At 39.1% G+C, this 25,979-nt stretch overlaps 1 protein-coding gene across 11 annotated transcripts in view; it reads left to right on the top strand.

Moving 5' to 3' along the window:
* The window catches only part of PTPRM (protein tyrosine phosphatase receptor type M), a 499,983-nt gene that overhangs the window by 145,341 nt on the left and 328,663 nt on the right, over positions 1–25,979 (top strand). For all 11 annotated transcript variants that reach the window (XM_087756312.1, XM_087756322.1, XM_087756360.1 and 8 more), the window contains exon 3: positions 14,927–15,192. In XM_087756312.1, coding sequence (XP_087612438.1) covers positions 14,927–15,192 — 266 coding nt within the window. The remainder of the gene's footprint in view (positions 1–14,926; positions 15,193–25,979) is intronic.

The following is a 25,979-nucleotide window of genomic DNA, read 5'->3' on the forward strand; positions in this document are numbered from 1 at the left end:
GGATACAGGTTGCAACTACGTAGGATGTAGCAAATAGCCGTAGTAGTACAAGATTTAAAACCAATTCCTTCTGGGGCTTGGAAAAAGTCTCTTTAAAAGAATGAGAAGCAAAATTCCCACTTTATCAGTGGGAATGCAAATGGCTTTGGCAAGTCTGCCTGTTGCCACAGTGAAGGAAATTAGCGTGTGAATAAACAGAGATAAATGGCAACCTGCACAGTATTCATTATTTGTGATGTAGTCTGTGACGTAATCTCTTCTAGATAAGAGCCTTTAAAGATAGACTGTACGGTAGTGGTTAACATGTCCAGAATAAAATACCTGAGAGTAACTCTTTTTTTCTTCCTGTAATGCCAAGAAAGTGGTTTTTTTTTGCAAAAAGAGTTTTATTTTAGAGGTGAGATTTCGAATTTGTAGAATTAATAGTTAAATACGTTCTTTAAGCAAATACAATCATTATGCCTTAAATTATTTTTGGTTTTTTTTTTTTTTTTTCATTTGTCATGTACTGAAACCCTTTCATGTAACACTGTCTTAGACCCAGGATAACAAATAACGCTGTACTTTTTACTTGCTTTAGAATTTGGCAATCACGTAGGAAAAAAGAAATCTGAACTCTTAAGGTATGTCACTCCTCTCTATCATTGCTAAGTGTAACAGGATCCCTAAGAGGAGAAAACCTAAGTGAAACATGGCTTTATATACCAATTTGTAGAAAATGCTGTCGGCTGCTTCTGTGGCAAAGGCATAAGTGCATTTAAAAAAGAGAGAAAGAAATCCAGGAATGGAGATGTAATGGGTCTCTAATTCCTGTACGGAGTAAGTTCAACTAATGCAATATTTCAAGCTGATATATATATACACACACATATATATAAATCTTGGTGTAGACCGGAGTTAAATTCCATTTTAAAAGCAGATTTTAAATTCATGGTGATGGGGTTTTTTGTTTTGTTTTTTACGATTGCAGTACCACCCCCAATTGCATATGCTGTTATATCGGTTTTAAAGCTTTCATATTGTTATAATACAGGTTGATTGTGCAGACTGATTGCTATGAGACAATAAAAGGCAGGTATCTAAAGTGTCTAACTTAGCCTGTGGAATGTGCTGTCACTTATCCATTGAAGCTTAAACTATCATGTAGTTGCCATGTGGCAGGTAGAGTGTCTTTATGCTGGTATAATAGTGCTTTCCTATGTGGACAGGGGCTCAAGATGAAAGGTCCTGAGCCATCCTGTTGCTCATCAGCTAAACACAGGCCCTGATGTGCTTAAAATTTTACTCAGCAACTCTTACATAAGGTCTCTGCAGTGTTTCCATGGAGGAAAAATGCTGTAAATGCTAATCTAAAATAATTTGTAGTTTAACTGGGGAAAAAGCCCACTCCTTGTGTTTTGTAGTTTCAACCAGTGATTCGGTTCAGAAAAGGAAAGAAACAAACAGAATATAAAAGTATCCTTCAGGGAAGCGTCTCTGATTGTACTTATACTGGTGAGCTTCTAATTGCTGAGCAGGATTTTTTACGTGGAAGTAAAAGAATTGAGGCTATATACGGTCCACGCTAAGGGAGGTTTCAGATGAATGTATTAAACAGATGAGAAAAAGATGGTTGCTTTGATTCAAAAGAGAAGGTTAAACACTACGTTGTAGTCTACTGTAGATCTGTGGAGTTTTGTTTTGTTTTGCTTTTATTCTACCTTACCCTTTGATAGATAAGGTAGACTTCTTGTGAGTTATCTTTGTTCACACTCATAAAACCAGGAGTAAATTACTCCAGTAACAGAATGGCCCTGGAGGCCAATATGCTTCTAAAATTACTGACATGTCAAACAAGATTTCAGAAGGCTCCGTATTGTTGTGGGATTTAATGCCATAGGCAATATAGTAGTGGGGTTTTTTCTGTCTTACAGGTCTGTGACAAACTATCAGACATTTGAGTGGAATTCAAAAGATGGATGTCATTTGCATGTGCTGCACTACTGCAGATACTAATCTGTGCAACACCTTAGTAGTAGTTTGCACACCTGATAGTATTATGATGGCAATGCGCCTTTATCAGTAGTTAGGAAATTGGTAATCGGCCAGGTGGCAGTACGTTTTCCAGAAAATACAGTATGCAGAAAGTACAGTGACAGTCTGCTTTTAAATGAAAAGTAACATCGCTGGGGTGATCTAAAATTTGGAAGAGTATACATAGGTATGATCGTTAGTCAAACATTAACCTAGCAACCTAAAGCTGAAACAAAATTGAATTTCTGTAAAAGTTGTAAAGCTCGCTGTCTTTGGTCCTTGAGAAGCTTTTTATATTAACCTCTGTGTTTAACAAACCTCTCAGCCTGTCATTCGGAAGGGAAAAGAGCACCAGTAGCACTTAACCCTGGTTTTGGAGATGGCCCTTTTTAATAAGGATAACATGCAGGATCAACCCGTGTTCCCTCCCAACCCTCCCTTATTATATTTACTTCCCCAAAGCTTTTACCTGAAGAGCAACTGGTTTACCCCAGGAGCTCCCCTGAAACATGTTAAAGCTGATTTCTGCTTATCTCCTGAGTATTGTTTCTTAAATGCTGAATTGCATGGTTGAATGGTTTACAAAAATAAAGACTAATGTTATTGGTGGTGCAGCAAAGAGAATGTGCTTAGAAAAGAAGGGAGACAGCTGGGCTACAGCATTAATTGTTGGCATGTGCTTAGTTTTACAGATACTTATATTCAGTGACAAAACAACTGTCTCATGCTTTGAATGCTAAGTTATAAAAAATACAAGCTGGCAGGTGAGCGACTCATTGGAAAACATGGCTTGCAATTTTGCTTGCTGCCCTCACTACACGTGCGACTGTTAATGTGGGGACCAAAGGCAGGAGTAAAGTTGGATTAGGAAGGAGGAAGCGTGGGAAAAATAGAGGGATAAAGGGATAAAAGAGGCTCATAGAGTGTAAATAGCTGGCCACTCAGTATGCTGGTGTGACTCTGCCTGATGCTTGATCACGGCAGTCTATCCTGTGTTCTTATTAAATCTGATTTCTAACCATCTTGTGTGCGGTCGCACTTTCATCTTCAATGTGTATGTGAATGCTCATGAACTTCAAACCAGGCTAACCAGAGAGTAGTAGAAGAGACTTGAGTGCCAGCATCTAATGTGCGACCATGAAAGTCAGGGGCTCTTGCGTGTGGGGGCCAGCGCTTGGGGAGGAGCAGGGTGTGGGTTCCAGCAGCAGACTGAAATTCCCATTAGCTGGAGAGGAGGAACAGGATGGGGCTGTCCATGCTGTTTATGTGGGTGCTCTGTGTGTGTATAAGGGTGCCAGTAAAGGCACTGTTTTTCTGTTGGTATTTGATCTGTCAGGCCATCTCTCTCTGTGTGTATGTCTGTCCGTCTGTCTGTGTGGGGAAGCCTCACCACCAGCTGCATCTGGGGACACGGAACTGCAGCAACCTTATGTCTGTCAGGCTGGGAGAGGAGGACTCGCTCTGGGTCCTGAGAGTAGCCCAGGCTTGGCTATTCAGACACTTTCTGTTGTTTTGCCAGTGTTTGGATCCATTACAATTTTTCGCAGAAACAATTTTAGGTCTGTCATTATGTCCTCGTTAAAGAAGTTAAATAGCATCTAGTTTAGCGGTGATGCAAAGAGAATCCCACTAGCAGAACCTCATCCCTTCTTTACTGGGATTTCGTCATTAACAGCTGCTTCAGTTATTCGGCTTTTAATACACTTGATATGCTCTGTCATGCTGCTTTAATCAGTTTGTTTACTATGTTAGCGCTTCACAGAAGTCTTTTATAACTTTAACTGCTGTCTTTTTCAGCAGTACTTGCAATCCCCTCCAACCTTAAAACCTTTTTTTTTTTTTAGCAAGACCTGTTTGTCTGTTACCATGTTGATTGTTACTATTTCTATTCCTATCCTTTAATTCTTTATTGACTGAATCCTGTATTTTGAATTTCCTTATTTTGTTTAGGATAGATTTAGCAGATGTGTCTAGCAGACTACTACTTCCAGTCTCACTGCGGGTACACTGACTAAAGAATCAACTGGTAGAGCTGTGCCCTATTAGGAACAGACAGCAAGGAAGCATTTGTGAGCACAGCCCTCAGAGGCAGGGAAAGAGCCTTTGTGCTGAACAAATTTTATTCTGTTTGTGAGGTTGGAAACTTCATCTTATTTCCTTGAAAACAGAAGGAATGTGCAAAAAACTCTTCACACATATTGTCATTCTGTGTGTGACAGATGAGATCGTGGTTCAAGGTGTCTTTTAAAATTATTTTTTATATGCACGTTATATGCTGCGATAGGTCCATGGTTGGTAACTGCATGCTTTTTGGTCAGGGGCATTTCTTTGAAGGGGAGGAGAGGATTTCTTCTTTGAGAGCACCTGGCCATGGGAGAAGGTTTTCCAGGAAAGAATAGGGCAGTCAGTAATGGATGTGCTGACTGGGGAGCTCGTACTTGAGGAGTTTTCTTAGAATAATGGGGAAGAGACACAAAACCAGGCCAGAGAAGATGAAAAGAGGGGAGTTTTTTCTATTGACCCAGAGGAAAACAAGTAGAGTTTGTTGAAACCGTAGAGGCTATTGAAAGTGGCTAGTGTGAAAAGCAGGTCTCATCCGAAAGAATCTGGGTTTTCAGACAGAAGAGAGTTTGTTCAAGTTTATATTCTAATAAAACATCACTTCTTCAAAGCCCTTTTGGTATTTTTTGGTGTGTTCACTTTAAAGAAAAGGTGCAGACAGGTCTGTCTCAAAGCTCTGGAATGTCTGAGATCCAGTCATAGTATGAAAGTTAAAAAATGTTACAGCTGGTAAAAGGTATTAGGCCAGCTTTAAAGAAGTCCAGCTGACTGCATCATGAGGACTCTTGAGAGAATTTGAAGAAAATTTTGCGTACCGTTTGTGGGAAGCTGTCTATTGTGAGTGCGTTTTATAAATCAGTTTACTGTTTTAACAGTTGGTAGCACAGTTCTCACTGGCTGTAGAAGGTACTGGTGGAGCTGCCAGAGCATATCATGTTAGGCCAAACATGGGATGAGGGATCTCATAGAAATTAAAACAAACGAGAATGTTGTCCTGTACCAAACTTGTCTCTTTGAAGCCCAATTGGAGCACAGTTCCTTTAAAAACAAACAGAAATCTCTCCAAAGTAGTTGTACACCTTGGCTAGTTAGCTGCCCATGGATTTTTTGAGTGACTAGGGCTGGTGAGGAAACCTTCTCCTGCCTGGAGTAGTACTGCTTTACTGCCTTGGGGCTGGGCTGCATCTAGCGTGGCCCTCCAAGGCCAAGAGGGGTAGCACAACTCCTTGGAGACTTCATTGCCCATGCTGCACCCAGCCCCCCTTATCAAACAGAAGGAGATTTACCTTGTAACTGCATTTGCCTTATATTTGGGCAAGTCAGGTTTCCTGTTTAAAAACAAACAAAAAAAATCTTTCCAGTTGCCTTCATGAGTGGAACTGCAGTTCAAATGTGATCCCTTTTTCCTGCGCTTCAGAAGATTGTATACAAACCCAGCATTAAATTGTCTTTGTTCCAAATCGACAGTAAAATGTTGAAGCCAGAGACATGCAAAACGTTGAAGCCAGAGAAGCTTGTGATATGTCATATTTACAGGATCTTTAACTGCAGGTAACATTCAAACGTGTGAGCTTTAGTTTTCCCTCCCATTAATACTTTGCATGGTATTTTTAATTCAGATGAATATATTCTCTTCAGTATTCTTTCTTTAAGTGCACATAAGGTTCACAATACAGAGACTTATCATCTTCTGCATACCAACCATCCAGCTGTAGGACAATACTGTTTGCTTTTCTTTTTTTTTTTTTTTTTTTTTTGCATAAACTATCTCTGGTCCTTTATCAACAGTGGAAGATGGAGGAAATACTTTGCAATATATAGTTTCCCCCCATGTATATGTTTAAAGAAAGATCTTTGCTCTTATTCTAGAGCTGTACTGGTTTGAAAATGGATTGAGGATGTCCATTGTGACAGCCTTATACGGGGGAACACTTTACACCTTCATCTCAGAAATGCTGAATCCCTTCTGCTAAAGGCTATCTCTTGTCAAGCTTGAGGTTAGAAATGTGTCAAATTCCTTTTTATATTACTTTATGTGAAGTCTTTGGAAAGATCCACATTGTCCTGTAATTTCAATTAATTGAAATTAATTGTTTCAAATATCTACCTGCGCCCTGCTCTAGAATACTCAACCTGAATTTGTCTTTTCCAGTCCTGGGGAGATGCTGCTGGATAGCTTTGTGTTTTAAAAGTCTCCCTGGGTCTGGGTCTGCCTGTCTTGGAGTCATGAATCTTCACTTGATATGTTTTTCCCAACACTTTCCATCCCATCCTCTCTCACTTTATTTCCTTTTCTAAACCTGTAACATTCATATTTTTATTTTCAAGTTAGCTCTGCACCAGAGGATATATTTATTTTCATTAAATAACATACTGTGTATGCCACCATATGGATAATTTGCCTTTTCTTACTTTGCTTTCTGTTTTTTCTAAAATGCAGTTGTTGATTCAGAAGTTGAATCCGCAGCTTTAGACAAATCTCTCAAAATTTGTCCACATGCAGTTGTTTTCTCTAATAGTGTGTGAACTTTGTGTGTATGGACTTCCTATACATTGCTTGATTTTTGTAAAGAGGTGATATTAGTTACATAAGAAATGGCTTTCAAAATGCAATACAGTGTTTGAAAATGTAGAAGAGTTATGAAGGAAACAGAACAAAGATTGTAGGATGAATAGTGAAATTCATTAAATATTGAAATTCTTTAAATATTGAAAAGCATTGAAAAAACAAACAGCCTTCATCAGAAAGCAGTTCTTTTAGATATTACTGGCTATTGGAAAAGGGACTGCAGAAATACATGATGCAGAAATATGTGATTTCATGTCTGTGTTTGATCAAAACAATTTCTAACAAAATAATGGAAGATGTGTCTATGCATATGAGATGAGGAAGAATTTGAAGAATTGAATTTGGTGAAGAATTATAAGGCTTACTAGGCTTATTAGTTGTTCTGCTAAAACGAAGATGACATTATGGACAGAAGTGGATTAATGTTTTCAACCGATATACAGGATTTATGATGGAATAGTTTAACAGATTTTTTCCAAGAGTTGTAGTAGTTGAAAATTTGGAAGATAACTTAAAAGTTGAGATGATTCATGATTTTTTTAGGATTGGTAATAAATAATGATTAAAATAATCACATGACATTTAATATGAGTAAATGTTGCTCAAAAGAAGGCTTAAAATTCACCTGAGACAGTAATGATTTGTAAGTTAATGAACAGAACTGATGGATGTTAGTTAAGGCACTGAAGGGAAGACTCTCAATGGGTGTATTTTGGGACACCTCATTATGCCAATTCAGGGGTGCAAGCAGCACTGATGTTTATGTGCAGTTACCTACTGCATAGTATCTGGAAGTGGTGCATCTGAGCAGAACTTCTGGCTTCTTTAGGTAGTGCTAGTCATTCTTTGAGAGGTTTCTCAAATTACAGCAGCTCCATAATTTTCAAATGTTACCTGAAAATGTATTTTCCTTTTTCTGTAAAATTAGTAAATAGTAGGAAAAATACTGAAGACAAAAACTCTTCTGTTTACTAGCCTTGGGAATTAAAGTCCAAGGCTGGCTGTTATTAAATGCCCGTCTGCTTTTTGCAGTACTTCTAAGATGGTCCATACTCATGTTTATAAAATATAATAAATAAAAGAACAGATATATTGATTTTGCCTTGTCTGAAAGTGAGACCCATTATGCTTGAGCCTTGCAATTCATCTTGCATATGCACAGCAGTTCCAGTATCTTGGACAGTCACTTACTTAGCCTTGGGTACTCACAGTAGTCACAGTCAGTGGTATTTTACTGGTAAAAGGTAGCCGCCCCTTGTCAGTGATGGCAGTAGGGTTGGCTGGCATTTAGGGAATGCTGTTTTGTTAATAAAAAATAGCCCTCTATATCTACCTAATCACAGCATTTTTGATAAAAGGTATTTTTGATACTTTTCAGCCTTACAGAGAGATGTTTCTGCACCTGAAGAGTGTAAGGGTGTTTTGTTAATAAGGTAATACATGGAATATCTGTTCTTAAAATCAGACTTTCCGCTTTCCTTCATTTAGCACGTTTTTCAAATATTGAGTCAAAATCAACCAATACTGATGCCTAAGTAAGTTAAACACCAGTGCTTTTTTACTTATATTTACTATTGTATCAATGAAATTGCAATAGGATTGCGATTATAACTTGGATAGGTCATGTCTGTTGTCAGTCTGGAAGAAGCACTAATCATTTGTCCTCAACCATGTATAAGACTGGTGAAAAAATCAACAAAGTAACTTTCTTTGCTCACTAGTCACATTTTTCTTCATGCATGAAAAATGGTATCGCATTCAATTTCACCGCATTTGACATTCCAAGTATAAAAAGTGTCTCTTAACAAGGTGGTGTGACATGGTGAAAACTTGCAGAAGTGACTGGAAAATCTCTCTTGTGCCATTTCCGTCATTTTTAGAGGACAGTGCATTGCTTTTCCAGTTGTCAGATTTTTTTTTTTTAAACAGATACTTTATTTTTTTTTTTGCAATTCTTCTGTCACTCTGTCTTTTGGGCATCTTTTTGTGTACAAAATTTCATTTTCCTCTATGCTTGCTTCACATAAAATTTCCATTGATGCTAGTGAGAATTACTGGGATGTTCGATTGCCCATTTACTCTGGAGCAACTCTAGTGTATATTTTCTTTTTCAAGTATTGCACCTTCTTAGAATTACTGTTTTAATGAACCAAATATTTGCTGAATTACTGCTGAAACGTTGTGCAGTGAGGAATTGTAAACAACAACAGCAACTGTAGCAAATCCACCAGTTTGTTGATTTAAACCCTCTGGGTAAAATGATGAAATATGGATGATTTAGCAAGTTTGTGGATTAAAGAAGCCTGAATTTAATGGATGCTGAGCACCATCAGCTACCTTAGATTTTATTCTTGGTTTGATTTCAGTGTGTACTTTCGAACTATTAAATTGCATGTAGTGCTTAAACATAGATCTAAGCACTGAACCCTAGTAAATCCTATTTAAACTGTTTGACTGAGGAAACTGTCATCATCCATGTGTTTAAACATGAAAGTACATCTAGGGAAATTAGTCACTTTAAAAGGAATACGTTTATAGTAATATGTGCACTTGCTATCTCTTCTTATGAATGACTACTGAATTGATTATAATTTTACGTGTTTTCTTGTTGAACCCTTGTTTCCTGGCAGATAACTGTTTCCTAGTAGATACACTAGTGAATAGTTGCAGTTCTTTTTTGTATGTATTTCTCATATGCCCAAATATATGATAAATGATTCTGGAGAACTGATCCACTGTAAGAAAGTATGCTGTGGTTTGGTTTTTTATTTTCCCCTTTTTCATGGCTGAGACCACCCCCCCCCCCTTTTTTTTGTTTTGTCAAAATTAAGTGTTTATTTGTGTATTGAGTTTATCCACACCCTTTAGATTTATGTAACCATCTTGCATAGTATTATTTCTTCAATCCAGACACAGATGGCAATAGTAAAAGTTGAAAGAGAAGGTTGCTACGTGACTTAACACTGAAGATAAGTTGACTAGATTTGAAAAAAAAAATTGTAAGAAAGATTTTAATGCATTCAATTCACTTTTTTCTTTTCATTAAATGCACTGTATGGCTTTAAGTAAAATATATATAATAATTTCTGTCTAATGATTATGCCTTTTCATTTTAATATATATTAGGTATTTTTTTCTTGTGGGGAGATCCATAGCTAAAACTAGGAGTAGAAGCTGAGTTGATCTTTATCAGAATTCACATGCCTGGAAAAGCAGATACTGTCAAACAAAATATCGAATTCCTTCATGAGCTGGCAGCCTTTCAAAGACAAGGGATAATAAAGGGTTAAGGCACTGACTGGGGGCTTCCATGAAATTTATTATCCGTGTTTTCTTTTTGCTTAACCTTAGTCAAACTTCCAAAACATTGATGGCTTACATCTGAACTTTAGATCTGCCCACATGCTGGTGCGCGCGCGTACCTGAGACTTCTTGTGTGCATGTTTCATGTTCATCTGGCCCACTGAAAGAAGAGACATAAGCATTTATCTTCAAAAAAGCAGTGCTAGCTATTTTAGGCAGATAGAGCACATTCTTGTACCGCCACCAAAGCACACAATTTCAAAGATGAGTAATGTTGCAAATGTATCTATATTCAGTTTTTCTTCATTGGCTAGCTTGAAATGGCGCCACAGTAAACGGGCTGATTTTAGATAGCTTAATGTACAGGCACTTTGGGATTCCATTCTTATGCACACCAGTAGTGGCCCGTGCTTGGTGCAAGAAGTCTGTTCTCTTCTGAAACCAGGCTCTTACAGTCAGGTGTTTCTGGATCCATCGTCTATGTGCCTACTTGCTTTAGGTAAGTTTTCCTTAAATGCTGTCTAGAGGATATGTTTAGGCTAGAATAGAAATTACTATGTTTGATGCAACAAGCTATTACGTGTTACTTAACCAACTCTGGGTTTAGAAGGTCATACTAGATGGCTGAATGTCCTTTTGGTTTTCAATTCTGTTGAAAGTTGTATGAGTGAAAGTGCTGCTCTGGGTGTGCTGGAACAGAAGAAACTTCAGCTTCCGAAAGCATTAGTTGGTAAGACCCTCACAAGTGGGAAATCAGATTGTCCCAAAAGACCTATGTGAGGTAGTGTACCTATCATGGCACTGCTAGGTGTCTTATTTCCTGAGATTCAGATAGTCAAACAATTAAAAGGATGCATTTACATCCTACTTCTTGCCTCATGAACTAAGAAGAGCTTGCCAAATACTTTCTAGCAGAAAAACTAAAACATCTGAATGATATACTGCTGCTTAATGTAGTTCTCTTTAAAGATTCCCTCTTCTTAAAAAAAAAAAAAGAAAATAGGATTTATTCTATTTACAGTGACATTTTTCCGTACTTTTTCACTTTCAACAAAGGAGATACAGATTTTCAAAATAGGCTGACTATATTCCTTGTCTTAAGCCGCTGATAATTTTTCACGTGGTTCAGTTGTGCAATACATACTACATTAATCAGGATGCTGTAAGTTAAATAGTTCTTAAAAATATAATTCTGTGAAGGACTTCAGGATTCTTAGCAGCACTGAATATAAATTTAGTGGGGTTATCAGGAAGATACTGGTTTGAAATTTTAAGGTGGCTAAGAAAAGATGGACATTTCTCCATGGCATCCTCACTGGTAAGATTTAAAAAAGCTTGCCAGTTAATATTTAGTGAACTCATGAATGCTTTAAGTGTTGTTTTGATAACTTAGCAAATTATAAGTATTTTAAGGTGTTTACATTTTAAATTTAAATAAACAAATTGAACAGCAGGGCATGTCCTAAGTGATGGAAGGAATATGGGTTTCTTTCCTGTCTATTTCAAGCAAAGATCCATATGGCTAAATTAAAAATTTATTTGCTTCCAAATATATTTTTGTGGGTTTTATTCTTAACCCTTTGTTGTGTTATAAAGATGGGGAAATGTGTTATAAGTGATATAGCAGGACTACCTCTTGTTTGAGCTGGGTGTCTATTTATTCTTATCCCTTCAGCATCCTAGTTAATCACTGAGCAACAGGATCAAAAATTCCAACCTAGGGGAATTTTATACTTTGATCAACTCAAGATCACAAACAACTTGGGAACCATCATACTAAAGAAAGTATTGGAAAGACCAAAGACTACCAACTTGGTTAGTCCCCTCTATATAAGATAAAGAGAGGAGTCTTCTCCTTACTGTGTCCTCAAGGAAGTAAATTTGATTCTTTCTGCATTGGAATATTTGAAGATGTTTGCGTTACAAGTCAAAAACACACAGGGCATTCTATATGAAAATGGTGTACTGTTGCGACAGGCTGAAACAGGGTGAGCACATGTGAAAAGTAGTAATAAAGAGTATTCCTTCCTGTGCTTGTGCCAATAGGTTAGGAGCGAGGTTACCACCTCTTGGCTGCTTCATCTAGAATGGTGGCGGGGGGTGTTTGTCCTTTTTTCTCCTGATTATGGCCTTCCCACATTTTAGATTACTGAAACACAGCAAGAAATAAAATGTTGCATATGTGTGTACTATGGATTTGAGTATAGTGTAAGCAGAAACTTGTAGAAACCAGTCCTTGCATGGAAAAGCACGTGAATCTTGCCTTCTTTCCTTCTGCTAAATCAAAAATTGAAAGTTTTCTCTAGGAGAGTATGGAAAACACGTTCAGTGACTTCGACTTATGTTACTAATGAACAAGGATTTGTCTCAATATGTTATAGTAACAGTCTGTAAAGTTAGTACAGAGTAATGCCTTTTAGGAAGTAAAACATTCGGATTCCTTTGTATCACAATTAATTTCCATTTTTGTCAACATTAAAAACTCAGTTATTTTGTCTAGAATGAAAAATAATGAGAAGTTATGCTTGATAAATAATTTAAAGTAACTGCAAAACTGTATTATTGAATAGTTAAACCTGTTTAAGGTAAAAGTGCAGTCTGGACCAAGGTTCTCTAAACACCTACATTCTGTTTCAAGAAATGACTTAGGAGGTTGCATCTCATTGAAATTCCAAGGTATCATCACCCATCAAATTGAAAAAAAATAAGAAATATGAAAATTGTTTTCTGATAACTGTTTGAGAAATGCATGTGCTTATATTTTTATAAGAGCACTTAGCTGTGCGTTTATAGCAGGCACCTATAACATATCCATTTCTCGACTTTTATGAAAAACGCAGGATTTAAGCTACCTCATATATTTTATTGATATGTTTTCTTTCCAAAGTAGACATTGTGTTGAGTTTTATTTCCTTCTATGATATCATAGTATATGTATTAATAGAATTCTTTCATTTGGGTTTGTTTAACCCAGAAATATGAATGTCTTAAAAAAATCATGTCGTATTTTTCTAATGTAATGTCTATACAGTCATTCAAATTCTTTAGTTGCACATCTGTTCTGTAACATGATTATTTTGAAGGCACACTTCAATGAAACATATTAATAGGCACTGAAAAACAGAGCATAAATTGAGTAGCTGTTCACGTGGGGGTTGTTCGAATGTAACTTTACTTGAACTATACCTTTACATTTCTTGTTTGTTGTTTAAGTTGGGCCATAGTGTGAAATTCACCCCCCCTCTTCCCCCCCACCCCCACCCCCTCCCCCCGTAAAGCTTACCAATTTGCTGGGTATTTTCATTTGTTCCTTCTTTTCTCAGCTCTTGAGGCCAGGAGACAATTGTCACACTTAATCAGTCAAGGACGTAGCTGGTGATTAGCTAGAGGAAGACTAAGGAATCGAGAACATTTTAGACTCCATCTACATCATATACTGCATCCCACCAGCTGAGCACATATAATTCTCCTTGATTTCATTGTGACTCTTGTGGTGGGTTGACCCTGGCTGGACTCCAGGTGCTCACCAAAGCTGCTCTATCACTCCCCTCCTCAGCTGGACAGGGGAGGGAAAATATAATGAAAGGCTTGTGGGTCAAGATAAGGACAGGGAGAGATCACTCACCAATTACCATCATGGGCAAAACAGACTTGACTTGGGGAAATAACTTTAATTTATTACCAACCAAATCAGAGTAAGGTAATGAGAAATAAAACCAAATCTTAAAAACACCTTCCCCCCACCCCTCCCTTCTTCCCGGGCTCAACTTCACTCGCAATTTTCTCTACCTCCTTCCCTCCAGTGGTGCAGGGGGGCAGGGAATGGGGGTTGCGGTCAGTTCATCACGCGTTGTCTCTGCCGCTCCTTCTTCCTCAGGGAGAGGACTCCTCACACTCTTCCCCTGCTCCAGCATGGGGTCCCTCCCACTGGAGACAGTCATCCATGAACTTCTCCAACATGGGTCCTTCCCACGGGCTGCAGTTCTTCACAAACTGCTCCAGCGTGGGTCCCTTCCATGGGGTGCAGTCCCTCAGGAACAGACTGCTCCAGCATGGATCCCCCGTGGGGTCACAAGCCCTGCCAGCAAACCTGCTCCAGCATGGCGTCCTCTCTTCACGGGGTCACAGGTCCTGCCAGGAGCCTGCTCCATCGTGGGCTTCCCACAGGGTCACAGCCTCCTTCAGGCATCCACCTGCTCCAGCGTGAGGTCATCCACGGGCTGCAGGTGGATATCTGCTCCACCGTTAACCCCCATGGGCTGCAGGGGCACAGCCTGCCTCACCATGGTCTTCACCATGGGCTGCAGGGGAATCTCTGCTCCGGCTCCTGGAGCACCTGCTCCCTCTCCTTCTTCACTGACCTTGGTGTCTGCAGGGCCGCTCCTCTCACATGTTCTCACTCCTCTCTCAGGCTGCAGTTGCTGTTGTGCAGCAACTTTTTCCCCTTCTTAAATACGTTATTGCAGAGGTGCTACCACTGTCGCTGATGGGCTTGGCCTTGGCCAGCGGTGGGTCCGTCTTGGAGCTGGCTGGCATTGGCTCTATCGGACATAGGGGAAGCTTCTAGCAGCTTCTCACGGAAGCACCCCTGTAGCCCCCCTGCTACCAAAACCTTACCATGCAAACCCAATACACACTCTGCATATAGAAATGCTCAGATAGTTGGGACCTACAATTGAGCCTCTTCTAACATCTGTAGATTCAGCAGGGTGCAAATCACTTCAATGTTTTTTTTTTTGTTTATATCTTTCTCCAACTATAAGATAAGGATTCTAATATTTACAAGCTTTGGAAAAGAATCTTGAGATTCTCAAAAGTAATTTGAGATTAAATACCTACTGAATACAAATTACTGTTATGTTAGTAAAAGCAAAGCAAAATGATTACTTTTTTTTTAATGACGCTTTAATTACAGATCACCATATTAGGGAGAGGAAAATAAAATAAAGAAGAAATTGAACTAGTGACTTTGTTTTGCAGGTTCTTTCATGTTGGTGAATACATCTGGGAGATTTGCGGGACAGAAAGCTCACCTCCTGCTGCCCCATCTGAAAGAAAATGATACGCATTGTATTGATTTCCACTATTATGTTTCAAGCAAGAGTGGATCTAGCCCTGGCACTTTGAATATATATGTGAAAGTTAATGATGGTCCTATTGGTAACCCGATCTGGAACACATCTACCACTGCTACTTGGAACAGAGCAGAACTGGCAATCAGCACTTTCTGGCCCAATTTTTATCAGGTACATTTTAACTTTTTATGAAATTTTGTTTCTCGTAATAGTTACCTGGTTCTTAATCATAATTTTGAATTTAAATCAAAATATGTTTTGTTGATCTTTATTTATTAAAATCAGTATGTTTTGTTGATCTTTATGTTAATTATATTTTTGTAGATGATGTTAAATGTTTGTTTTTACATACATATGGCTGTGTTTATATGCTTACATGTATTTATAGAAGTGTATGAAATGTATGCACACACACACATGCTTTAAATGTAGGTGAAATAATTGTATTGAAACAATTTAGAAATTTTGCCATTGATTTCAGTCAATTACCTCTGTTTCTCTATAATAAATTCACTCATTCTTTCAGTTCATTAGGGATGCTGGAACTGAATGCCAATAGGTTTTATTGCATTAGAGTCTTCAAGTTTGATTTAGATCAGCAATACTTGTTGCTTTAGAACCAGCAGAATCCTTTGAATCCTCAGTTTGAGTCTTCAGTTTGAATGCAATATCCATTTGTTCTCTCCAGTAATAATCATAACAGTAGCTATCGTAGGAATGGGCTTCTGATTACATCCTAAAGATTTAGGGAGAATTTCAGGAGAATTTCACTTGACAGTTCCTTAGGGTGCTGCTTTTCTGTTGGAAAGTTTACAGATTATACAGTTATTTACTGTTGTATAGCAGTTCAACAGTTTTTCTCCTTTTTCCCATGAAAATATAGTCTATGTCTCCACAAGCAAGTAATTTGGTATTAATAAGAGCAAACCCATAGACCAAAGATATTATTGAGGCTCCCCTCATCTTCACTTGCAGTTTGGAAAGTTTGGTTTGGATTTTATTTGGTCCCCTGTGCTGAACATTGTCACTATACTTATGGTTTGAAGCTTTCTGAAGAAAGGCTGTCCCAAAGATGTGGGTTCTTTGACAGCAGACCTCCCTAGGAAGTACAATGTTGTCATTCCACAGTGTCGTTCCAGAGGGTGACAGCATCTCAATTCCTACACCAGCGCCCCAACTACCAGTGCCACACGTGGCAGAGCCTTGTTTCTGTTCCTGCATGTGCTGTTTAGCGTGACCAGACGTTTGGTGCCCCATCATATTCTTATTAAGAGTTTGGCAATATCGACTGCAAGGTACTCTAGGGGGTTATAGTGGACTTCTTTCTGTGGCTGCAGCAGCTGATCTGTGAGGATGTCTCAAGTGAACTGAAGCTGTTCCTTTTGAAATACAACTTTCTGGAGTCCTTCCCTCTGTGATTGCTTCACCCACAATTGACAGAAAGTCCTGGTCCAAAAGATGAGTTTGGAATGCCAGGACTATCTTGCCCTTGGAACATGGGATACCTGGCAGTGGATGCAGTACTTGCAGACCCAAAAGAGCACACTCATTCATTTCCTCTTGCCTCTGACAGTGTGTTCCTAGGTTGTGTAGGGGGTATTGACAGAGTCCACATTTGCATCCAGTGCTCTGCCCAAGGTGGCTAGGAATTTCTACAACTGCATCGTCGGGGCTTCCTGGAGAGGATTCAGAGTAAGTTTATGGACATCTCAGCAAACTTCACTGGGAGGACTCATGATGTGGATCTCCTATAATTGGCCATGGACTCAATAAGGGAATAGTGGCACCTTTTCCAGAAGATCAGGCGTATTAGCGGAGTTGAGGTTCACCTGAGCATTGTGGGAGAAGCTGTGTACTACCTGCCTCTCTAGAGCATGAGGCTGTATCCTGATCACAGAGTCCAAGCTTCGTTTAGCCATACCTTTACATCTCACAGGCTGAAAGGGCAATGTGTATTTTGTTGCCTGTCAGAATTCAAGGAGTGTTTGGACAATGCTCTTAGTCATGTGGTTTGGTTTTAGGTAGTCCTGCGAGCAGCAGGGAGCTGGACTCAATGATCCTTACGGGTCCATTCCAGCTCGAGATATTCCATGATTCTATGACCTTACAGCAACACTGTGGACCCCATGCTACCCATCTGATGCCAGTGTTGAGAACACTCTCCAGTGGTGCCAAAAAGCCTTTCTATCTTGCCTGAAATAATGAGGACCAGTCTTTGTTGTTAGGCTCAGTGGATGGTGGGAGAAGAGTAAAGCATCCCACAGACAGTTTTGTGGCTGACACCAGGTGGTTTGTAACATGGGATCTACTGGAGGGTTTTGTGAGATGCTGGGTGGTTCAGGAGCACTATGTGGTGCGTGCACATTTTGCAGACACTGACTGAATGTGTGACTGCGTCGCTCATGCCTAAGTCTAGACTGTAATGTCCCCATCTGGGTTTGGAGTGAATTAGTAGAGGAGCTTCCAATTTCCTTTCTTCTGAAAGGAGTCTGGTTTTGATGCAACAGAACTGCTCTGCCAACCAGCAGTCAGTAAAGGTGAGGATTGTGCTTCAAAGCCTCACTCTAGCTCTGAACCAAAATGCTAATATGGACAGGGGAATTTTAATAGAAGCAGCCCTGACTCTGACTAGTAAATTTAAGCTAAATTAACATGTTAATAAAAATACAGGCAAGATCTGACAGTTTTAAATGTTATTGATATTAGTAATAATCTGTGTCAGATTTCTATCAATATGATGCATCTAACTGATGTCGGAGTAATATGGATATTTGGCCATAGAAATAGAAAGATAACCTTTCTATTCCACTTTCTCCTTGAGACCTGCCATCTGAACTGCTCACCCTTATTCATAGGTGAACAAGGGTTCACCCACGAATACCCAAGGGATAGGGTACTGCAGTGTAGCAAACTACCATGCATCAGCTGATGATATAATAGACACCTGAGTCTGTCTGTAATGGATTCCATGTGTTCTCTTTGCCTCTGGAAATATAGAAATTTTTACATAATCTTTCTCTCACTGAGTAGTATAGCAAGTCATTTTCTTTGCATTTGCTGCATACAGTCTGAAATAATACCTGGTTAGCTATTGCATTTTAGCCTATGTGCCAAAATGTCTTATGATATAGTAATATCTGTGGCAGTCCAAGGAATCAGTGTAAACTAGTGTAGCTTCACTGGTTTCACTGTAGATAAGCTAATTTATTCTTGAGGAAGCTCTGTCTCCATTTTGACAGCTTGTGGTGATTCGTCTCCATTTTGGCGGCCTCCATCCTCTCAGAAATGTGATGCAATTTCTTCACTCGCCTGGTGACACTTGCAATTTCTCATTGTTTCTCAACTCTTTTCATCTGTTTTCATGCTTTTTCTTCACAGAGTCTGTTTTGGGGGGAGGCAGAAAGTTAGCTGCAAGCTGCTGGAAGAGGAGAGAGGGTGTATGTGGATCTTGTGAGAATGTGTGTCCAAGTTAGGTGAGAGCTCTGATGACTGCGTGTATGGTGGGAGAAGGCAAAGGGCCCATCTTACAGGTGCCTAGCACCAGGTCTGTTTCCTAAGCTGCTATTCATTTGATACCAAAACTCTGCCCTCTTTTAGCAGAAATCCACGTGTTTCTCACATAACCTCCAAAACGTACAAGACTTCCTCCCAGGGATTTTCTAAGGCTGGCTGACCTTATTGAACAAAACTAAGAGAAGTCCGCTAAGGAGATTTTTAAGGCATGATAGGGCCCTTCTTGACTTTTCATATATGAAGGTCAGTAGGTTCCCGATGAGTAGTCTTCAGGAAAAGACTCAACATTAGTAGATGAAGGGACAAAGCAATGTAATCGTGTGATTTTCTTTGTTGTGTTTTAAATCACATATCCATGTAGGCATCTGCATGGTTGTGAATGCCTTATAATTCCATGCCATTAGTAGGACACCAACAAGGTCTAGCTGCAAATGAAACCAAAATGTACTGCAGAACTCTGAAGACAAAGTATATGATAACATTTCAGAGTTATAATATTTATACAATTCAGGATGCTTAAAAACACCATGGTGTTTGTCTGTTTTGCTGTTGATTCATGAAAAACGTAGGCAAAATAACTCCCACTAATAGTAGCTGGCTAGAAATTAGATTGTGTAGTGAATTTTAATCCAACTTCTTAAGATTTATTTGTTTAAACAATGTATTACTAACACATACATGCAAAGCGTTCAAAAGATTTAATAATTAACAGTATTTTATTATTGTAGCACCAGTTATCCAAGCTTGTTAATACCTTTCATGTTGTGTTTCCATTTAGAATTGACTCTTTAGAAGTATAGTCTCTGAACAAAGTAATTAATTTCTTTTAGTGTACACTTTTCTTTTTACTAGGTAATTATTTGTGTAGGTTTCACTCCATATGAAAGCTGTAATATGTGTATAAATCACAATGATAACCTGCGTGTAACAACACTAATTGTAGTTTAATTACCACTTATTTAAACTTAAATTGTCAAGTGTTCTGGTGATTAAGGATATATTTAATTCCATAATTAATGGTCTTCTAAGTGCCATTGCTTAACATCTGCCTTTGCCTTTAGGGTATGTCTACATTGCAGTCCAGTTGCTGGTGATGGTATAGTTGCAGTAACATAGGTTCAAGCTGCCAAACACCTTCTGAGGGTCAAAGATAATCAGCACAGCTTGTTCTTTTCTGCTGTGCCTCCTGGTCTCTGAGCTATTTGTTTCGAAGTTATCTGGGGTATTTCTAGAGGAGCTAGTCTTATTTCTGTATTATAAAATCCCTTTAGGAGTGCTCCCCTGAGGGAGCATTGGCTTCCTCTTTTTATCATTGGTCACAGGAGAAATTGTTTGCTTTACTGAACTATTGTCTCCTTGGTGCATCTTAAGCAAGAGCATCGAGCAGTTTATCATGCTATTAGAGACAGCCTGCAAATAAAACAAGGCTTCGCATAATTACCAAGACCTTCACCCTCCTTACTTGAATAGAATTAGGATGTACACAGAAAAAGAGGATTAAATGCTTTGTAGATTTCTATGGGTAGTGGTGAGCTTGGTTTTAGATTCTTGGGGAGCAGTCTCAGTAGGTTGAGAGGCTCTAAAATTGATGCTTTGAGATAAAAGTAAGTTCTGAAAAGGCTGCTGCTCTAGTTAGGAGAGGGTGGGAGGGTTTTTGGGGGTTTGTTTATATTTTCTTTAAAGTTTGGGGGTTTTTTTCCCCTTATTTTGATCTTTTAGCAGGAGGAAGATCTGTTGATTTCAGGGTTGTTTTCTTGTTTTGTCTGTTTGGGGCAGGGGGGTAATAATTTTTTTTTTCTTTTTCGTAGGTTAGATAATGATTCTCAGACCAATTAGTAGTATTTTAAATATAGTTCATGTTTTTGAAGCATTGCAGTTTTGGAACTTTACAATATGTGAAATGCACTGCTGGACTGAGTCTGGTGAGTGGCTTGTGTTTCCAACAATTGCAAGCAAGCAATTTGGCACAGCACCGTTGCAAGTTACACACCGTCCCCTTATCAGTTTTTATATTTTTGAATTATTTGCTTTGTACTTTGCTGGGAGTCAGGCATGGCAGCAGTGAGCTGAAACAAATCTTGATGAAATAAAACAACAAACACTGCAGTTTTAAAATCCAGAAATGGAATTGAAAGGATTAAAAATAGCTTCCAGTGGAGTAACACTACTCTCTGTGCCACTGCACCTTCTTTAAACATAAATTCCTATGAAACTGGAATTAGAAAATGAGATAAGAGCCTGGCAGTAATTCCTGATCTTCTTTAGTAAGGACACAAAGGAGTTATATGGTATCACTTCACACTGAGATGAGATTTACCCTTTACCATTCTGACACTTTTCCCTGTAAATTAGGAGTTTAGGGAATAAGAAGCGGTAGATCCAACCTACCTTTTCAAATCTGGACTTCAACTTTGATTTGTTTCATAACCTGCTTTGTACATGCTTTGCTATGAGTTTGGCTCATGCAACGTACTTAAGTCATCAGCTAGGACAGAGAATTAAGCATCTTGTGCAGTAAAGGTCAGGCTCACATCCTCGTGTGTTGTGTGTGTTGCATTCAGCTGCACGCATACGGTTCCTGAACTGCGCTTTGAACTCAAAAGAAACTTTGAAATGCATATGGCATTTTGAATCACAGCCCTGTGTCAGGCATCTTAAATAGCTCTTCTTCATTGAGCTGGGTGTTTTGGGAATAGTTATTTTGAGAAAGATGCACCACAGCAGACCACATACCTAAATTTAAAAACCCCAGCAGTTTAAAAATGGCCAAGAGTAAGCAGGTGTGCACTTTTTGTCATATACACAAAACTCTGTTATTTTCTTCCGTCCCTTGTTCCTAAACCAAGAAAGCTTCTGGGCCTTCGGTAGAGAAAGGTAAGACAACAACTGGGTTAAAAACAAAAAGAGAAGAATAAGATTTAATAAGCCTTAATGTCAGGAGCTCAGTTTTCAGCGTTGCTCACCCGTAGAGGTTTCTTTGGAGTCTCAGGTTGGCAGCAACCACCAAAATGTTGTTTAACGTGCTTGAGTGCAGGTGTGAGTGCCGAATGGTAGTTGTGTAGGAGTGAGAGGTAGGGAGAGAAATGCCATAAAATTAATTCCCAGCCAGGGAAGCCTAACCACGTTTTACGCAGCCAAAGTCAGTAAGCTGTGACGGGTTTCTGCAGGGCCTGGGAAGGACCGGGTCAGGAACCTTCCTTCATGTGGCTTTGACAAGGCAGCAGTTGCTGTGATCATGCCCCGGTGATAAAGTGGGTAGTCCTAGGACAAGTTGAAAGGGAGAGAAGAGTTCAACCCACAGAGGTACAAGACATTGCCAGTTTTCTGGAGGGAGACTGTTCCCAACGCCTTGTAAAATCTAGTCAAAAACAGGCACTCCGTGCGGTAAAGCCCAGCAGGCGGAGAGGAGAGGGCAGTGCGTGCTGTGGGCAGCGTGTGATACATCAGTGCCTGCTTACTGCAGCCTGACGTTAAGTAGCTTTCTTAATACTCCTTTCTCTTTCTTGTTTTCTCAAAGTGCTATTTTTAAGTCGTGTGAAGTAGAGTGTGTTTACAGTAGGTACAATCCACTTTTCACTACAAGCATTGTAATTTTGCAACAACAAAGACAGGAATTTACGGAGTGAGGTTGTATGGCAACAAAACCTGTTTATTTCTATTGTTCTTTGGAACAGACAAGTTATCTCGAGTCACACATTTTCAGCAGTAAGCATTTATGTTGGTGAGCAGACCCTCTTTCTTTGTTCATAACGTAGAAAGGGGAAGTGGCAGGAATGAGAAGCTAATTTTGCTCTTCACTGAAGCAGGGAGGATCAGGGACAGTGCAGTGCTAAGCCGCTTCCCTGGTTCCTGTTTTGCAGGTCTGCGAGGGGGAGAATGGTGTAAAACAGCTCTCAGGCCAACGTTCAGCAGAGTTTTTCCTGAGCAAATGAATTCAGTGTTTTAACCGCTTGTTTCCGGACTGATAAGGTGGTGGAATAATAGGCAAAAAATCCAAGGGCTGCCCAGTCTGATGTTGCTGGAGTGTTGTCTCTATTTTTACTGGGGTCTTTTATGTTGCCTGCACGTGTTGCATCAGCTGTGAAGAAAGGCAAAGTTTGGAGGCGGGAGTAAAAATGTTAACTTTTACAAGACAAGCAACTTTTCAAATGTGAAATGATGGAAAAAGCTGGATGTGGAATAAGTTTCTAGGTTCCATTTCTAGTGAAATTACTAGGAAAACTGATCCCTATTTGTGAATAGTCTTGACACCCCTAATATAAGCTTTTCAATGAATAAATGAGCTACCAGAAGTGTTTCTAGGTCCATTCCTGAGCACCCTCTTACAGTGTGCAGCACACTTATTAGGACTTTCAGAAATGTGTCATGCGTGGGATCAAATTGGTTTTTTAGTGTAAAAATGGGAAATGCTCAGTTAAGCAGATATTTTAGTCCATAATCTTCATTTATTAGTTTAAATAAACCAAAATACTGGATTTGGATACAGCAGGAACAGAAATTGTATTACTGTACTTGGAATAGGTGTCACATTCTTTTACATATGAAGTAAAAGGCACATCAGTGATGTCTCTTTGACGATGGTATGCCACTACTGGCTGTAGTGTCTCTTTCCATTTACTAAAAATTGCGTATGTTATGTCAGCAGAGACCAAACTTATGATCATTAAAGTTGATATCAGCTTGGCTATTGCTTTTAATGGAGGCACGATTAAACTGACAATATTTCGATTTGTATTACTTTTCTTTGGAACATGCCCTCTTTAATGACAATAATTGTATTTTAATAGTATGTCCAGCTGGCAGTTTCTTGATACATTGCCTGGGTTATTTGTGGTAATGACATTTTTGGTATGTTGTCTAGAGATACATCAGGATATTTTAGATCACTCATTGAGTCTTTGTCATCATAAGCAGGTCCGATTCAGTTATTTCAAGGTTGTAGTTTCTGCCTGTGAACTGAAGAAATGGGTTTGTGTTTAGAATCTACAAGCTTTTTTTGTCTGCAAGTATATTGCAATAATGAAGTACTTAAAACCTCTCGCAGAGCCTGTAGCTAAGCTCCCCAGTTATGAATTATAGAAATTATTTTGAGATCTTCTACTCAGGTATTGAGTATGGTTGCTTTTCTAGAGCTGAGGTATTTGGTTTTGCTGGAAGTCAGGTAATTCTTTGGAAAAGGCACTTTTATGCAACATTTTTAAAAAATAGTTAAATCCCCATTATATGGCAGTAATGTTTTTAGCAGAAAACTTCTGACTGGTTTGGTTGGCTGCTTCACAGGTGTTCATGTGCCAGTTCCTCCTAGGGTTTTCTATAATTTAGCATGTCTAAAAGTGAAGAACCTGAAAAAACCTCCTCTGCCATGCAGTGATGGGATCATGGATCAGGTAGACCTTTCAGATGGCTTTGTGCAGATCTTCTTCTGACATTGAGCACACCAAAAGAGAGGGAGGTTGGTTTTTTTTAAAATCAGTTATATTTCAATAGAAACTAGAAAGTTAACTGTTTTTTTTCTTCTTAACAGAGAAGACTCAAAGCCACTAGGGAATACAGGAGAGAAATCAGTAACTGTCCCCAGCCCTCTGCATTTTTACAGGCAGGTCTTTGCCTCCACGCTTAGATTCAGTTAAGTCAATGACTTTCTTAGTGGCAGCATATTTCCCCGGGAAACTTTTCCGCCATTTCTGAGACCTGGCTGTCTCCTCCCTGTTCTTCACCGCCATGTTGTTAAAATCCCTGCATTAACTGCAGGTTCCTGGGGCTATGCCATGGTTCTCATGCCCTATGGTCTTTCAGATCTTCTCCACTTTGAGTAGCCTTGGTAGCAGTTCAGGAAATGGATCAGTCTCCTCCTTCTTCCAAGGGCACCAGCATAACCATTTTTTTTCAGAGAGTGATAACACAAACTGAGAACATAGAGCTGTTTGTCACATTTGTTCATACAGAGAAATGCTTGTTCTTTTTTCAAAGTTCAGTGAGTGAAAACAGGAGCTGCATTCTGGGTCTTGCGTTGCCATGAAAACTTAGGGTTGCTTTCTGCGTGTCACCTATCTCTATATTTCCATTTCAAGGCTGTTAAGATGAGGGTAAGAATGATCATGGTTGGAAAAGCTCTTTCAGGTCTTTGAATGCAAGTTATTCTTTAAGAGCTTCTGCTTTTTTCTTCTTTAAGAACTTCTGCTTCCCAAGATAGTTCCTAAGACCAGTTCCACCAGGAGATTTTCTTCTGTGTAGGAGAGAGATTGAAATTTTGAAATGGTCTTACTCTGGATGCTCTACTGAATGCTGGGAGCCAAATCCATACCCTGTCCACTCTGTTGCTGTGGATCAGCAATATCAACTTTAAGCACCATCAGAGTGCCATCGGGCATTTAGAAGGCCACAGGCTGAGGCCTGTGACCGAGTAATCCTTTTCTTGCAGAACTTGTTTCTGCAAAATTTGCTTGGTGGTTTTCAGGCTTTTCTCATGGCTGTCTTGTGTTTTCTTGTTGCTGCCTTGTTCATCTGGGGCAATATTGGCACTGTAGGCTGAAATTTTTGTGTGGACAGGAGACAGAACTAGAATAAAAAGTAGTTTTTTCCTTGTCAACCATATGGGGTTAAAACCATATTTACTGCAATTTCACTCCAGTGAGATTGAGGGGCAGAAATGGACAGAGCTTAGGAACATGATATTTGGGAGAGAAGAGCAGGATCGGTGTCTACAGATGGATCAATGAGAAAGATGGGAAAAGGCAGAGGCAAGAAGTGGTGAAGAATTTGCTCACCTCAAGGTTTGTTTTAAAATCAGAATCGGTGCTCTGCTAGTGTTTATTCAGCACCAGGAAACTGTGATATAATGTTACAGGGCTGTATGTTATCTTTGTGACATGTTTGCATTCTGTATCATTCTCTTTCTGCTGAAATAATTTCAGTAAAGGATATGGTACACAGTGTCCTTCTGCATCTGTTCCAAGGTCAAGTACAATATAGGTGTGAAAAATAGTTTCTAAAATTTGTTTTGCTCAGTGTACTTCTGAGACTAGTTACAAGAGGCAATTAGAGTTAACTTTCCAAGCAAAAGGGAAGCATTAAAAAAAAAAGAAAAATCACAACCTGGATTTGAGCATGAACTTCTTGAGCATTGGTTTGGAAATGTACCTGCTAATGTTACTGGCATATTTTCTTCTATTCCACATAAACATTCTTGGGATGTTCAAAGCTAAGGCTGCCAAAGTTTGGAGAGGTTTACTTTTGAGTGTACTTAATTCAAATGACAAGAACGGTCCATTTATTTTGTGACCTATTTATAGCCATTAAACAAACCGTGGCAAATGGATCTGCTTTACTTAATTCACTACATTTGGTGGAAGATTAAAAGCATGGAAAACACATTCATAAAAATAGGTATGTTTGTGTCTGATACCGTGCAAATCTCCGTATACTGCAGAGCTGTCATTTTTTAA

The sequence above is a fragment of the Nipponia nippon genome, unplaced genomic scaffold (assembly GCF_047370975.1).
Source record: "Nipponia nippon isolate SJK-2023a ecotype South Korea unplaced genomic scaffold, ASM4737097v1 scaffold_1, whole genome shotgun sequence".
Lineage (NCBI taxonomy): Eukaryota > Metazoa > Chordata > Aves > Pelecaniformes > Threskiornithidae > Nipponia > Nipponia nippon.